The 16,190-nt window shown below is 38.4% G+C and overlaps 1 protein-coding gene across 2 annotated transcripts; it reads left to right on the top strand.

Moving 5' to 3' along the window:
• Positions 1-1,009: 1,009 nt before the first annotated feature.
• On the top strand, positions 1,010-15,575 carry LOC110042266 (uncharacterized). Of its 2 annotated transcripts, none has more exons than XM_089273127.1 (8): positions 1,010-1,257; positions 2,492-2,799; positions 4,392-6,239; positions 6,817-7,520; positions 8,467-8,497; positions 8,954-9,003; positions 9,963-10,034; positions 11,267-15,575. In XM_089273127.1, coding segments are annotated over exons 1-8 (3,255 nt in total). In that variant the 5' UTR covers positions 1,010-1,255; the 3' UTR covers positions 11,507-15,575. The 2 variants fall into 2 exon arrangements, with proteins under 2 accessions (XP_089129253.1, XP_089129252.1); XM_089273126.1 differs by lacking the exon at positions 1,010-1,257 and adding an exon at positions 2,038-2,215.
• Positions 15,576-16,190: the final 615 nt, after the last annotated feature.

The raw sequence follows: 16,190 nt of genomic DNA, 5'->3' as shown, positions 1-16,190 counted from the left end.
ATTGGTGTTGCATAAGTAGTGCTTTTTTTCAAAGTTATTTCTATCCTTGACCTTATTTTAAAATCAATGTCCTAACTCTGACTTCATGAAGTTTTAAAACCACTTTGAAGACAAATTTTAAAAGAAGGCTTCTACATAAAGCTGTTGTTTTTGGATCACCTATGTACAGGCCTGTATTCAAGTTTGGTGAAAATAACCGTAATTTTGTTCAGTTACTTTTAATCATTTGTTTATTTATTTATTTATTTATCTATTTATTTATAGTGATATTTATAATTTACAACTTCTGAACACAGTTGGGAAAACTAAATACACTTAAGCTGGGACTAAAATACAAGTTATCAGCAGAGCTTTGTATTCTACTCAGTAAAATACATATATAATTCTACCATTGACTTGTACTTTTCTGTTACGTTTTGCTAAGTCCCACTGTTGAACCATACTCACTTTTCACTGATAGCATAGTGAGTTTCCTGTTAAAATCAAGTGGTAAAAATATAGAATTCAGGTGGTTGGTTAGTTGTTTGTTTGTTTGTTTGTTTGTTTGTTTTCTTAAAAAATGAAACAGTTGTGATTTGTTTTCTGCCACCTTGAAAATAGTTCAAATCTGGTGCAAAATATGGTGCAAAATACAGTGGTTGGGAATAGATTTCAGTTCAAATAGTCTACACACATTAAAACCTTTTCTTTAGATATCTGTATTTTTCAGTTTCTTTCTAGGCAAAATCATCCCGCACCGAGGTTGGTATTCCTGTGAGTAACGTAAGTTAAGTCACGCAATGCTAGCAAACTGATCTGTAAGAGTTGTACCACAAGTACAATTCGGTATATTTATATGAGCAAATACTTCATTTGTTCAGATACTGGCGAATAAAACTCCAGGAAGGCCGTTAATTTTATTACTCTTGCGTGTGAATCGTGTAAAAGCTATCAGCCATTAAAATCACCCAAAGGTCCCTGCGAGTGTATGAAACAATGACGCGTCACGTGATCCGAATCCACCATTTGTTCGCGCCACGAACCGGTGAGAGGCTCGCGCCAAAACCAAATATCAATAACTTCACGCCGTTTATTTCACAACCTGTGGATTTGTTTACATCGTAAATGCAAGAAATCTTCCTTGGGAATTTGTATGGTCAGCATCAAAAACCCTTGGCTACTCACAGCGCTCCTATGTTGTCTGTTGAGGCAGCGATTCTGAGACGATCGAACGAGCCAAATGAGATATTCCGCCTGGACGTGTTGGTCATAGAATATGTAAGCCGTAGTGATTATCTCCTTGCTATATTTTACTGGTAGCCTTAATGCGATCGAGGAATTTAGCTCTATTTCCTCCTATTTTAAACGTAAGGAACTGTTTTATGTGCTTGTCGTGTATGTAATATGTGAAGGCGAGATTTTCTCCTAACGCTGGTGTCAGATTTGTAAATTTCTACAGCCATCAACTTCAGGTGATTTGCATTGTTCGAGCTCTGCCTATTTTACTCCCTTCTCTGAGTTTCATCACGGATGGTAGTAATTTGAAGCAGCTAATCTCTCATCATTTCTTTGTAATATAACGTAATTTGTCGGGGCATTTTTCATAGCGAGCTCGGTCCTGGAGAAATCCAAGTGAAAAACTGGCCCTCATTTCAACAAGCCAAGGTCATTTGACCAGAGAATGTTGACAGTCGAAAAATCAGAATTTCTACCTTACCTTGCCTACTGAATTATAGCTTATGACAGACCCAAAATTGCAATTTTTTTATTTAGCCATCGTTACATTTGAAGCCAACTATTTCGATTTTAACACTGAAATAAGAATGACAGTAATAAGCTTACTTTACATTTTCTGAGTCACTCATAACTTTTTGAAAATGAACTTTATTGTCATTTCTCGTAAATTACCACAATATCTTGTTTTTGTACTGAACTCAAAATCAAAATTAATTTGTAAACAGTCTTATAAAATTCCTCACCTGATTAAAAGGGAAAAAATAGTTTTAAAATTTTTGGCAATAATTTTGTGGCCTTATCAGCATCTCTCCATACCTTAGCCCCTCCTGTTGTCGCTTACTTTCCCAGTTACTATCGATCGTGTCGAAGTAAGCGAGCGAAACTCGCACTTTTTCGTTGGTTTAACACCGTTATGAGGCTCTATTTTGTACTGACGACAGCTGGCATTACTAGAAAGACTCATGAAAACTCGCTGTCGAAATTATGGGAGAAGGAAGGGGTAAGAACTATTGTTGTGACTGTGCTCTCGTTTTCGCTTCGTCGAGAAGCGACCGTGAATTGAAACGACAGCAATGCCATAAGCTTATTTTCCCCTTTCTAATCCACAAAACACGGCAATTGGCACTTTTTAGCTTTCCTTTCTTAGCTAGATTTCGAGCTTTAAAGAGCTGATCTCTCGTGACAGGAAGTACTTCGATTAATATGTGGAAGAGGGTTCGACTTGAAATTGTGAGTTTACCATAATCGCCATTGTTGTGTTTGCTTCTTCGTCTAGGATGACTGCCGATGGGCTGCCTCCATCCATTAAAGATAATGCAGTGAAAGACATCGAGAAAGGTTTAGATTTGATAGAAGAGGTTTCTGGCAAAGATTCGCAGATTTTGCACGAAACACGGTCGCAGAAACAGGCTTCAAAGAAACGACTTCACGAAGACCATGCGGAAACATTAACAAAGGACTCAAGTTTTGCTGTAGCATCTGAAACCTCGAATAATTCAGTCGGTGTTGCGACAAGAAGTAGTACAAGACCTAGTAAAAGACCAAAATTAACAATTTGTGCAGCTAATGGAGTTGTAAACCAAGGTATGCTACTTCTTATAAGAATTTACGTTTTGCACAAACGACACAAGAACTGCAAACCAGACCGCCATTTTGAGCTGTATGCGAAATCGGTTCCCATCGATTTTTAGGCTATCACTGAAAGTAATTTGCTTCTTATAGTTTGCAGTTCCTTGTTTCATTTTATCATCGTTTTCGTTTTGAACTGGTGTTAAAAACTGCAAAAATTCAGTTAAAGTTGTAGGCTGATACACACTTGTTTACTGATTGTCGATGTTGGTTTGGTACACGTATCACTTTAATCAGGCTATAACTAAGCCAGATATACTCTCATTCGTTCTAAATAACATTCCTTTGAAATTCTGGATTTCCAGTGAAAATTACAACAATGAAATATTTCAGGTACTTCCCAAAAAATATGAGTTTTTGCCTTACTAGCTATCATGAAGATTGTAAATAAAATTTGACAATATTCATACTATTTATTATTTCTACGTGGTCAATGTTTTTACTGGGATCTAGATAACATACAATAATAGTAATAGTAATTGAACCGAGTGGAGTACAATTCAGGGAGTAACTGGTTGAGTAGTTTCAAAATCGGACAAGCACACAGTGCGAGGCCAATTTGAAATTATCAGCAGGATTACAGTCAAACCTCCCTTAAGCGACCACTCAAAATGTTGAGCCTAGGTGGTCGCTTACAGGAGGTGATTGCTTATGAGAGCTTAAACCATAATGGATCAAAATTTTTCCTCATTTTGTAGTTCCAGAAAATATCTATACCTCCCCCATGGAAGGGATTTTCTCTAACACCTCCCCACCCCTCTGGAAATTCCAGTTAAGCTTCATACATTTTTTAAAATTTTTTGGTCTCATAGAACCCCCCACCCCCCAGGAAATTCCAATCCCTTCTGTGGGGGGAGTATGGTTATTTTCTGGAACTGCACATTAGAATATGGTAACTGATGAGACTTAACTCATGCGTCAATGCCGATACGATGTTTCATTCATGTAAAAGTCAATTTCAAGAAAAAAATCTGGTTCTTCCCATTGAGGAATTTTCTTGTACTAGCCAGGAATACGATAATGTTACAACACCTTATTATCCATCTTTTGCTCCATTATCTGTCAAGGTGGTTGCTTACGGGAGATTAAAAAGAAAGGAAAGTTTCAAACTTTTAGCCCTAAAAGTGGTTGCAGTCGCTTACAAGAGGTGGTTGCTTACAAGAGGCTCCAAATATAGTGATTTGACTTAGAAACATCTGGTATTTTGGAAAACTGGTTGGTTAAGAGAGGTGGTCGCAACCGGAGGTTTGACTGTATAATAACTCGCATGCACGCTGATGATGTGATAAATAGGCGTGCAGAGAGCCAATCATGACTGAGAATTTTGTTATAGATTTATAGATTTATACAATTATAGTAATAATAGTGGATAAGATTTTGAAGATATGAGACATTTTGTTGTAGAAATACAGTTACTGACAGCTTGAAAGCAAGGAAAAATGCTTTTATATTCTAGACACAAAATTTTGGTCCTGCACACATCTCCTAGCTTAAGGTGAATATATTTTACTTGGTTCTCAATCTAGTTGTTGTTTTGCTTGTTACAGAGAACAGTACTGGCAGTGAAGCAGTGGTGTCATCATCATCTCCGCCACAGACAAACAGAAGAAAAAAGCAAGTTAAGAGGCAATGGGAGTCTTGGGGGAAAGCAGAAAAAGACACTTTCTTTGAAGCTTTGCATGAATATGGCAAGGACTTTGATAAGATCTGCCACTTCATTGCAACAAAACACAAGAGAAGAGGAGACCCTCCTGCTCTTATTAAAAACAAAGATCAAGTGCGACATTTCTATTATCGCTCCTTAAACAAAATTGCTAAGTATCTACCTGCCGAACAACTGAGTGGGAATGACAACCAAAAGAAGATGATTATTGAGTTGAAAGGTTTGATTTGTTATGGAGAACTACGCAAGAGAATATGTGGCTGGAACGACAAACATGGCAAAAAGCTTGAAGAGCTGCTTAGCCATGGAACAATTTCTATTCGCAGCAAAGGACGAAATTTCAAAATCAAAGCACCTGTTCAATGTCGTGCTCTTAAACGGCTTACATCAACAGGACAAGGCAAAGAGTATGGTGACGCCCAGTCCCTTGCTATGCCAAATAAACTTGTGGTAGAGCTCTTGCCATATAACCATTTGGCTTGGGCAGCTGTTCAAAAATTGTCAAAGAACCCAAGGTTGAGAACTTCAGTGCCACCAAAGAAACCACTGAGTTTGATGCTTCATTTTCTTATGAAGAAGTGGCAAGTTGTGTCCAGAAAGACTTTAGAACCATTGAAAATGTGTATCGTTATTCCTTCGGAATTGTATGTCAGCCCTGATGTTGTAGACAAGCAAGCTGGCTCTCCAGCTTGCAAAGCATTGTCAAGTGATCTTTGCTTTCTAGAAAATGCTGCTACCTCAGACATCATACCAGTGGAAGATATGGCAAAAGCATGTTCACCTTCCTCGTTGGCAGAAGAGAAATCTTCAGGGGCCAATGTGCGTGGTTTGAATGGAATCTTGCAACATGCTCCCCAAGAGATGGCTAAGACTGGGTGCAATTCTGCATCCTTTGAGCCTGGCACACCAAGCAGCAGTTGTGCCAGTAATCATGGTCAAACTGATAAATCAGCAGAAGAATCTTTGAATGTGGAAGGTTCTTCACAAAGATCTACTGAAACACCAATGGAGTCTTGCTGTACTTCAGAGCCAGCTGAACAAGATGAGAATGGATCTTGTAATGACAAGAATCAGCCCTCGTTTTGGACTTTAGGGACTTGTGGGAATATCACTTTTGGAGAAATATTTTGCAAACTTGGAAGGCCCCCAAAGTTAAAACTTGAGTATACATGGCATGACATTGAGAACAACCTTGCACCATCACAAACTGCTGTTTGTTTGACAAAACTTGTAGATATTGCATCAGAAGAATTTAAGAAAGGAAAAGAAAGGAGCGAGGAGCCCAAGACCACTTCAAAATCTTCAGATGCATCACTCACTAAGAACTGTTTGCACTCTGCGACCAAAGAGAGAGGTGTTTCATCCAGTGTCTCAAAAGAGAAAACTGGATCTAAGTCTTCACGTCCTGTCACTAAGACAAGTGACAAACTACCCTTCATCCTTCCCTCTGTGGTTCCTCCAGCCACACAAACATCAACAAACAAGACTATTATTTCTGATCTTCGTCCGACTGCTAGAATTCGTAAAAGACAACAGAGACCAAATGTACATAGAACTCTTTTACCACGACCAGTGGGTAGTCCAAGCTCTGTTCCCCCTGGAGCTGTAGCAGTTTCTTTTATTCCACAACCAGGGCAAACAGTGGGTACCATCCTCGCATCTGGTGTTTCCACCTCAACAGCTACAGGGACAACTCAATCTAAGACAGTTGTTTCACCTAAAACACCACCAGGTTGGTTATTATTACTTTATTTCTATTGCTTGCCCTGTTGGGCGAGCAATGGACAAAATCCACTGATGTGACTGCAAAATCCAATAGCTTGACAAGACACAACTTTCTCTGCATGCTGGGTCTCCTTGAGGGAAAAATAATCTTTTTCATCTTTCCTGTAACACTTTGTATACCCTGCATAGGCATGGTGACATTTACTGAATGTAAGGTACATGTAGGTAGGTAAAATCTGAATATGTGCCAAGGGGGCCCATCAATCCGGAGCTTATCTCAGTTTCTGTATCATGAAGTGACTAGGAATTATTTCCAGCCCCCCCTGGATGGGATGCTAGTCCATCGCAGGGTTATCCCAGCATAAGTTTGCCATTACCCATTTGTACACCTGGTTGCAGAGAGGCACTGCGAAAGTAAAGTGTCTTGCCCAAGAACAAAATGCAATGTCCCCAGCTAGGCCTTGAACCTGGACCACTCAACCCAGAGACTAGCGCACTAACCATGAGGGCACCGCACTTCCCACTGAATGTAAACAGAACACAAAAATGTTTTTCCTAACCACATGTGGTGTTATTTGTTGCAGAAACATCAATTACTTCAGAACTGGCTGTTGTCCCAAGCCTTGTTGATTCTCCATCACCACGTGCAGTGGATGAAAGTGGTTTTGCAAATGCAAACTCTTCTGCCTTAGGTCTAGAAATGTCAGGGTTTGAAGGCACAGACCTTCTTGCTGTTATGGACCATTTTGTTGGCAACACAAAATCATTAGTGGACAGCGCTGTGACCACATCAAACTCTGTAGATTCGATAATTGGTCTTGCACTTGGAACAGCACTGGATGAGAATGGGACATCCCCATCTATTGCAGGAATAAGTGAAGATTCCAGTTCCGGTTTTCTAGCATCTCTTCCCAGCATAAAAACTTCAAACTTAGAATTAGTAGCACAGACTGTTCAGAGAATTGGTTCAAACACTGCTTTAACTGCTTCTGACGTGCATATTGAGGAACTTAATTCTGGCGTAGCTGGTGTTGGGCCAGCAAGCATGGCCAGTCCGACATTGGAGAACATTCTTAATTCCACTGGTTCAACAGTACAGTCTCCAGTTTCAACAACAGGCGATGTGTTTTTCAGTAGCGCAGGACCTATTAGTAGCATTGTAGATTCACAGAGTCAACAAGAGGCTCTCATTGGTAAAGAAAGCTTGGCTGTACCATCTTTGATGTTGTCCCCAAATGCAGATAGCGTACTACCGTCCTCCTTTCAGTCACAGTGGTTCAATGGAGAGGTACATGCAGTTAATCATCAATTGCCAATATAACTTGCCAATGAATTTGAAACTTTTATCACACCATGATTGGATTTTTTGTGGGAGTTTGTCTGAATCTAGGGTCTTAGCTGCGATTTTGACTTTAACATTTGAATATTCTCACTACACTCAAATCATTTACCAGAACATGTGTCTATGTACTTGTCAGGCACACATACATGTACTGTCCAGGGTGCAAAGAAAACAAATTTTCAAGCTTGGACTTTCCCTCACAATACTTCTGTAATTTAAATTTCCAAGAACTTCACTTGTTGATCTGGCAAGTGATGTACAGAATCCACATGCCCAACTGGTATTTCCAGTGGCCTTGAACTATTGGACAGGACTTTCTTTGCACACTGCTATCTAAGAAGCTACAATTGAATCTGTGAGACAAAAATTGCTGTAAAAATGAAGTTGTGCTGTGTAAATGTTGTGCGGATGCCTAAGGTGATCATGATCTCCTTTACCAGTCCCTAGAATAAGGATGGCTTGATTGGTGTCCATCGAGAGGATGGATTGTTTTTATTTGACTGGTTGATTTGCTTGTTGATGCATGCACTTCTTCCACTAAATTTTAATTGAAAATTAATTAGGGGATTGGCAGCTGGGATAGCACGGTGGTGAGAGCTCTTGCCTCCCACCAAGTGGCCCAGACTCGATTATGACCTGTTGCCATAATGTGGGTTGAGTTTGTTGTTGGTCTCGCCTTGCTCTGAGGGTTTTTCTCCAGGTTCCCACTTTCCTCCCTCCACAAAAACAAATGTTCCAAATTCCAATTCCACCAGGATAGAGGACCTGCATGAAAACCAGCTAATTAAGTTTGATGTGGTTTCCTTTCTAAATATTGTAATTTATTTATTTATTTATTTATTTATTTAATTAGTACACTCCTCACTTATGTTTGTTTGATTGTTTGTTGCAGTCTTCAAACTTCTCTATCGGCAGCCTTCTTGGTAAGATCTGAAGCATTCAGCTTCCAATTCTTTTACTCTGTTCGGTTTGTCCATTCTTAGTCAAAATGCCTTCCATATTCAGCATATTGGACTGGAGAGAATTGGCAGCTCTTTGAAACTACAATGGACAGGGAAAGAGGGTTGAAAAAATATATTTGCCCTTTTGAAAGCAAAGAAAGAGATTAGTTTTATGTTTCTTGCAAACACAAGATATGTGATTTTCTCAGCCAGTGTTGTCCAAGATAGTAGCTCCAACCAAACAGGACAAACTTTGAAATTTGTCAAGAACCAGTGCACTTGGAAAAAATGAAACCCTATACCAGTATAACTTGCAGATAAGGAAAAAAACGAACACACTGTACTGTTTCAAGGGAGCAAAGCAGCACTTAAAATCTGATTTTGTTTCAGTAATGACAGTATATGCTGATGACTGCTTGTTTTCTGTCTTTGTAACAGACAAGTTAACCACTTCTCCCAAGAAGGATGAAAGGCTAGTGAGTTTGGAGGTAAGATAATGGTGCAAGTGTTAAGACAAAATTCAATAGGAAATCGAGCAATTTCAGTTTTTAGTGGAGAAAAACCTGGTACCAGAATAATTTCAGGTATTTTGCAGTCCTTTTTACATTTTCCTAGAGCTAAAGATATAAATAGTTACCTCTAATAACACCGAAAACAACTTCCCATGGGAGCTCGAGAAAATAAATTTCAAAGTTCAGAGAAATTGAGCCATCACTGGTAAAATTTCATTTCTTTCAAGTGTTTCATACCAAGTTCAAATTTGACATTTGGTGTTGTTAGAAATGATGTTTTTAGAAGATATTTAGAATAATCACACAGAAGTTTGCAATACAATGTAAATAATCTCAGTACAAAGTTTTTGTCCACTTGTTACTCAAACTTCTGGAGGATTCCTTCTGCACATATTTCATTGAACTGAAAGTATCATTTGGTTCTATTATTACTATGACCCATGACTGTATGAGGTTATATATTTAATATGAATTATAACTGCAGCGTATTTTAGCATCATACATCTAGTTTCAGGAGTGTATAGCGATAAAATGGTAGTGTTTCTTTATTTAAATTGTTTTGCTATAAAACAATTAATATCACACTATGAAAGACCTTTTGTTAGCAGACTTGTTTGGTGGAAGAATTTTCCATGAAATCTCTATTCATTTCTATAGATATGTAAACCTCTTGAAAACTCTTCCAGACATCTGAACTTCTCTCCGTAGTCTCCCGTTGTCACCTTAATCGTAGGAAATATTTCATAGCTTTAAGGGAACCTTTATTGTTACCCACATTGTTATGTGAGAACACCAACTATGTGGCCAAAAACTCCTTTATTCTTCTGTCAGACGTTTTGTCTCTTTGGAGACAAGTCCAGAGTTGTCTTCTAAAACAGGGAGTTTGTTACAAACTGTTACGTGTACTTGAATTTGTGTTAATTTGCTATTCCTAGGAGTCAGCTGGAGAGAGTGTTTTCAAGGAGCCATCTCAGGATAACCTTCTAAGCTCTCATCATCTTCTAGATGTAAGTGCTGTTACCATATTTATTATATGACTGAGAAAATTACTTCATTGTGATTGGCTGAGAGCAGGCCAATTTATCATTAATTTTTAATTTCCACTGCAGTGAAAATTAACGTGTGCTTGTTCCTAATTTTCTCCGTCATGCATTAAATTAGTAATCGTTTGAAAGCTTCAATGAGTAACTAAGGATTTACACGATATTTGAAAGTTCTTTCAAATTTCACCCGCTTAAAGTCTCATCTAATTTTGAGAGGATTTTCAAATATCCCTCTTAGTGTAAATCCCCAATTGCACTCGCATTCATATGATTACCTATACGTACATGTACATGTATGTTCAAATTTGTGAAGTATAGTGGAACCCCTTTAATGCCCACCGTGAAAGGTCTGAAAGGCCATAGCCAAGTGTCTGTATTATGGAGGTGTTTATATTATATCTAGGAACAGATAACTATATTAAATTGTGGTTTCTAAGAGACCAATTGAGTTGTCTGTAATGTAGAGGTATAATAGCTATTTGGTGTGATATAGACATAATGTATCTAGGTTATTAATTGGATATTAATTACCATGTGAAAATTGCAGAAAATGATTGAGTGTTAATTTGCTATTTGTAAGAGTGTTTGTGAGCATTAACAAAAAAAAAATCGCAGAAAAAAAAAAAACAGTCTGTGGTCACACTACTCTGGAACACACTTTGGTTATCTAGGTGACTGATTATCCGTACTGAGCCAACATACATTTACATAAACACTCTTCCTGGTACGTTTACCTCTCAAATGGCTAAAAGTCATGAGTTAAATATATTTTTTTTACAAACATGATTTGCAACTTTATGTCGCACACCACCACAACACTGCATTTCAAAATGGGCTGGTTTCCAAATGAAGTATGTCAATGAGCTCAAAGGCAACTTTTGAGCTGGTTGGCATAATTTTATATCTGTTTACAACTGTTGTAAGCAGATATAAAATTAGCACCTCTTATGCCTGATGAGGATAAAGACTTTGATGGCTCTTTAGTATTGGATTTTAGAGTTTGATTATGTCACGTGAAATGTATATTGATCCATAACCCTGCCAGGGCTCAAACGTGGACCTCTCAATCTGGAGTCCATTGCACTAATCACTAGCTCTTATGCTTCAGTGTAGTTCTCAGTCAAATAGATGTAAGTTATGGGTAATGGTGATCCAACTGTACTCTTATCAATATTATTTTTCTATGTTTGTTTTAGCCGGAGACAGCATTGCATGCAATAATGGATGAGAACAGTGTGGACTTTGTGAAGAAATTCCAAGATCTGGCCAAGGAATTGGCTGGAGAAAATAACAAAACACCAGCAAGCTCTTCCAGTGGCCCTACATTCCCGGCACTTTCTAACACTGAAACAAACAGCAGATCATCAGATGACAGCAACAGTGGCAGTTTAAACTTCAAGCATATTCTCAGGCAAACCAATATGAATGGTAGTTGACTGTGCCTCAATTGTTTCAGTTCCAGTTCTGTTGGTTAAACCGTTAACATTCCTTATGAGACTTAAGTGTGTTTTTTTTAAATACGTGTATTGTCAAATTGCATTTCTTGGCGTCATAATTTTGCAAATGATATGGATTATTGAAAAGTGCGACATGTTTTGCCAGTCTCATAGTCCAGTGCTCAAACACTTGAATGAGTGGAAGGACTGGAAAATAATTATTGTCATGTAAACATAGGAGTTCCTCTAGTCTGTCATATTCTGTCTGTACAATAGCTATAGTTATTATTTATTTGTTCCCTCTGGGGTAACTTGACAGATCACATGTACATGTATTAAAGGCATCTGCGGTCAAGTGTCAGTCAATACCTACGATTCACATCTGGACCAAAACTTGATCAACATCTCCAGCTATACTCAGTCAACACTCAGTCGACATCTTGGTTGACAGTCGGTTGAGAGTTGACTAATGACACACACATAGAGTGTTGATTGATACATATGAGTCAGTCAGCTATGGACGACTGTCGATCAAGTGTTGCTCAAGTGTCAATCAAGATGTTGAGCAAGTGTCGATGTAGTGTTGACTGGGTATTGATTGAGATGTTCATTGAGTGTCAATCTAGTGATGACCGGGTATCAATTGAAGTGTCGATGGAGTGTCTACTGTCAATCTATTTTTGACCGTGTATTGATTGAGTTGTCAATCGAGAGTTGATCGAGATGTTGATCAACGGTATTGATCAACATTTGACCATGGATGCCTTTAGTACATATGATCTAACTTGACTTTTCAAGCCCTGGTGTTAACATACAAATACTCCTCACTGGTATCGATACATTTCTTATAGTCCTTGTTGGGAGGATGTGTTTGACAATCAAAGTAACCATAATTCTCTTTGGTGATTACTTGGCAATTGTCATGATCTTTTCTTCCTGATTATGTATAAGTATTGCAAAGCGAGTTTCAGTGCTGCTGATGCCTTTCAATTAAAAGGTTAACAAGGGTTACCAAAATGATCACTTGTTCCCTTACGACATCAATAATGTATCTTTCTTACGCATAATTCCATATTTAAGCTGGTGCTAAACCGTGTTTACCATTTTCAATTCTTTATCTGAGGTCACTCATGAATTGTTAATAATGCAGTGTATTATAGGCCCTATAGAGCTTGGGATCACATAACCAGTTTTTATCTTCTTGGAAAATAGAATTTAATTAATTAAAAAAATACTAGAAATGGAAATAGCAAGGCTGAGGTAGCCTTGTTTGATTCCCTCAACGTTTGATATTGTTGAATTGTTGGAAAATACATTAATAGACAAGCGCACGGTTACGAGGATCTCGCTCTCAAGTAACCTCTTGCAACGCAATCTTTTTATTTTTTGTGACAATTAAACCGCCATAACATTTTTCTGTTAAATGCCAGTGCCCTCAAACTTGGCCGTCATGATAACAGACCTTTCTGCATTTCAGTGAGCAGTGGCACTGAGTTTAGGTCAGGGTGGACAAAAATTCAAAAACTTTATGAAAATGCCCACCAGTGAATGGTGAAGTGGAATGCTGGAAAGGTCTTTTTTGTGTGTGTCCATTCTAGTCCTGATATTCTTTAAGTTACAAGTGTAGCAGCTCTCGTAAGCTTGTAATCCTTCTTTTGTTTCTGTTGTTTGTTCTATTGTCCATTTATGTGAGACCTTACAAGAGCTGCTATCTGACTCCTCTAAGTTGTAGCTCATGATATATATTTTGTTTTATGGAAACAAGTTGTGTGATCCCTAGAAGCAAAGCACGCGTTGCGGTTTGAAGATTCAGTTATGCGGATAAGTTAAAGCACCTGACAACAGACTGTGAATCTATAGTTCTTTATTTAAGTTGTTGAATTATTTTCGCATGTTGATTGGTTGTTACTGATGATCTACTGGAGGGCAGATGCATAGATGACGTTATTAAGAATAGTTTTGTTTCTTTGGTACATAAAACAAGTAGACTCCATGTTGCCGTGCGGCTGTTCAGTAATAGATCACAGAAGATGTCAAAATGTGGTAAGAACATCAGTGACACACGGCTAATGGCCATTGTGCCACCTTGTTTGTTCTTACCATATGTTGTCATCATCTGTGATCTGTTACTGACCAAATGCACGGCAACATGGAATCTGTTCGTTAAACAGAGTTATAATTATAGTTTGAGGCAGAAACGAAAGGGAAATTACATTGTTAGTTATGTTTTGTTCACAAGGAGCATTTTGGACAGAGAGGAAATGAAGACATGAGCATATCTTTAGATTAAATTTTATATGCCAGCCCAAGCTCGAGGGTTATTTTACAGTGCGAACCAGAAAACTGTGATCTCTAGAATTGTTAAATGTTTGGTTTAATTATTTCTTGCCACATTATATGTTGCGTGCAGATCAAACGGTACGAAAGTCAATCAAAAAGGTTTTAATGCTGTGGTTGCTGTCAAGAGGTGCTTTTACCTCCGTTTTAAAACGAGTGCTTTTGCGAAACTCTTATGAAAATGAGTTTGACTTGCATGAAATGAAAGTCCAGGTGAAACACATTTTAGCTGAGTGGTCTGCAGTCTCGTTTTTACTCGGAGGCTAGGGGCAAACTGTGAACTACTTTAGAAGGGAAATAGCTCTTTCAGTGGAGGCCTGAATTGCATTGCGACCACTGTGCAGGCCAATTCCGAGTTCTTTTTGTTTCCCATTATTCTGGTGCAAAAATTAACATGTGAAAATGAATTGTGCTCTCATTTTATTAATAGGGAGTTTTAGCAAACCACGACGGCGACGGCGACGAGAGCGACACCAAACAAAAGGTTTAATGAGCAAAACAATAGCTATGCACGTGCGTTATAAATCTTTGTACATTTCTTTGTCGTCCTCCGCAAAACAACAGGGACCTTACGCAGAACACGACGGCAACGGCAACGAGAACGTCACCAAACAAAAGGTCTAATGAGCAAAACAATGGCTGTGCACGTGCATTATAATTCTAGGTACATTTCTTTGCCTTCCTCTGCAAAACAGAAACGTGAAATGACCAAATTCTGCGTTGTCTGGAGAACGTGAACCACAACGGCAAATTTTTCGTATTTCTATTTGGAACTGAACGCATTCGTAGCATATTCAGCAGGGGCAAGTTTTAATACCGACAGACACACTGAAAAGTTCCAAATAAATGCGAAATTTCAAAGTAAAATAGAAAATTTTTATTAGGCGTCGTCCTCGTCTTCGCCGTCTTATATGCGTAAGGTCCCTAACAACGTGAAATGACTAACCTCTGCGTATTTTGGAGAACGCGAACGACGGCGGCTAATTTTTCGCATTTTCATTTGGAATTGAACGCTGACGTTCCATATTTAGCTTGAGCAAGTTCTGAGACCAATAGGGGCACTGAACAGGTCTGGAGAGTTGCGAAATTCGAAGGTAAAATATAAATTCATTTTTTACTGGGCGTTGTTCTCGGGGTCGCCGTCGTCATTGCCTAAGCTCCCTAATAGGAAGCTTAAGCGACGGCGACACGACGCCAAGTGAAAAATGAATTTATATTTTACCAGCGAAATTCTTGACAGTCTAAATCTTTTCAGTACGCCAATGCCTCTAAAAACGCCCAGGCTAAATATGGAAATGGAAATACGAAATATTAGCCGTCGTCTTTCTTGGTACTCAGACTTCACAGAACTTGGTCATTTCACGTTCTTGTTTTGCAGAGAACGGAAAAGAAGTGTACAAAGATTTATAACGCACGTGCACAGCTTTTGTTTTGCTCATTAGACCTTTTGTTTGGCGACGTTAACAATTGCCATAGCCTCGTTTTCAAACACTGATAAAAAGAGCCGCAATTGAACCTTTTTAATTTATCAATGCAACCTCATCTACAAAGACTGACTCTTGCATCAGATTGACAGCAATACCCGCCATATCGATAATTCTTGTGTTCACGGTTTTCAAAGACAGCACTAAAACGAAGGGACTGGTCTTTTGGATATTATGCGGCGTAACAGAGTTTTATAAATAAATGTGTGTAAGTGTAAAAGAAAGAAAGTAAAGAGACTAAAAAAGGAGACTAGATTTATCTCTATTTGTTTGGGCGCGGGCGAGCGTTAGAGACATAAATACCATTTGCATCTTTCCGACACCCGCAGGTGTTGAAATGCAAACGACCTCTCCAGCAAGCAGTGAAATTTTATCTTCAAAGCCAATCTGAATCCTGAGGACATCCCGAGATGTTTTTGCAAATTATATCGGCTTAATTACTTAACTGTATATTATTTTAATAACACATTGGTGTTTATGTTTAGAATCGTACGTTTTTTACCAGTTCGTGTGACGTGCATGAAGAGATCTGCTTGACAAAACTGATTACAATATAAGAATAGTCAAAACGTAATGCGTTGAAAAGCACTCAATCTAGAGGTTCTCCTTTGTAATGTAGATTATTTTTTGGAGGACGTTTTATGGAGCTTTTATACTAATAAAAAAACCCGACACCCATTATGTAGGGCTGTCAACCATTTGAAAGACTCGCGTATAGTCGGGTCATTACTGCATCAAACAAAAAGAAAAGTTAAAACAACATAAATAATATTCCGGTTTGCATTGTTTGCACGGACAAGGTTCTTTTCGGGCGGATCTAAATCCTCAGCCGCAAATGATCTGTGAAAACTTAAATTACTTTA

The sequence above is a fragment of the Orbicella faveolata genome, unplaced genomic scaffold (assembly GCF_042242905.1).
Source record: "Orbicella faveolata isolate gen_17 unplaced genomic scaffold, um_ofav_v1 contig_35, whole genome shotgun sequence".
Classification (NCBI taxonomy): Eukaryota; Metazoa; Cnidaria; class Anthozoa; order Scleractinia; family Merulinidae; genus Orbicella; species Orbicella faveolata.
This window is presented reverse-complemented; position numbering and strand designations above follow the sequence as displayed.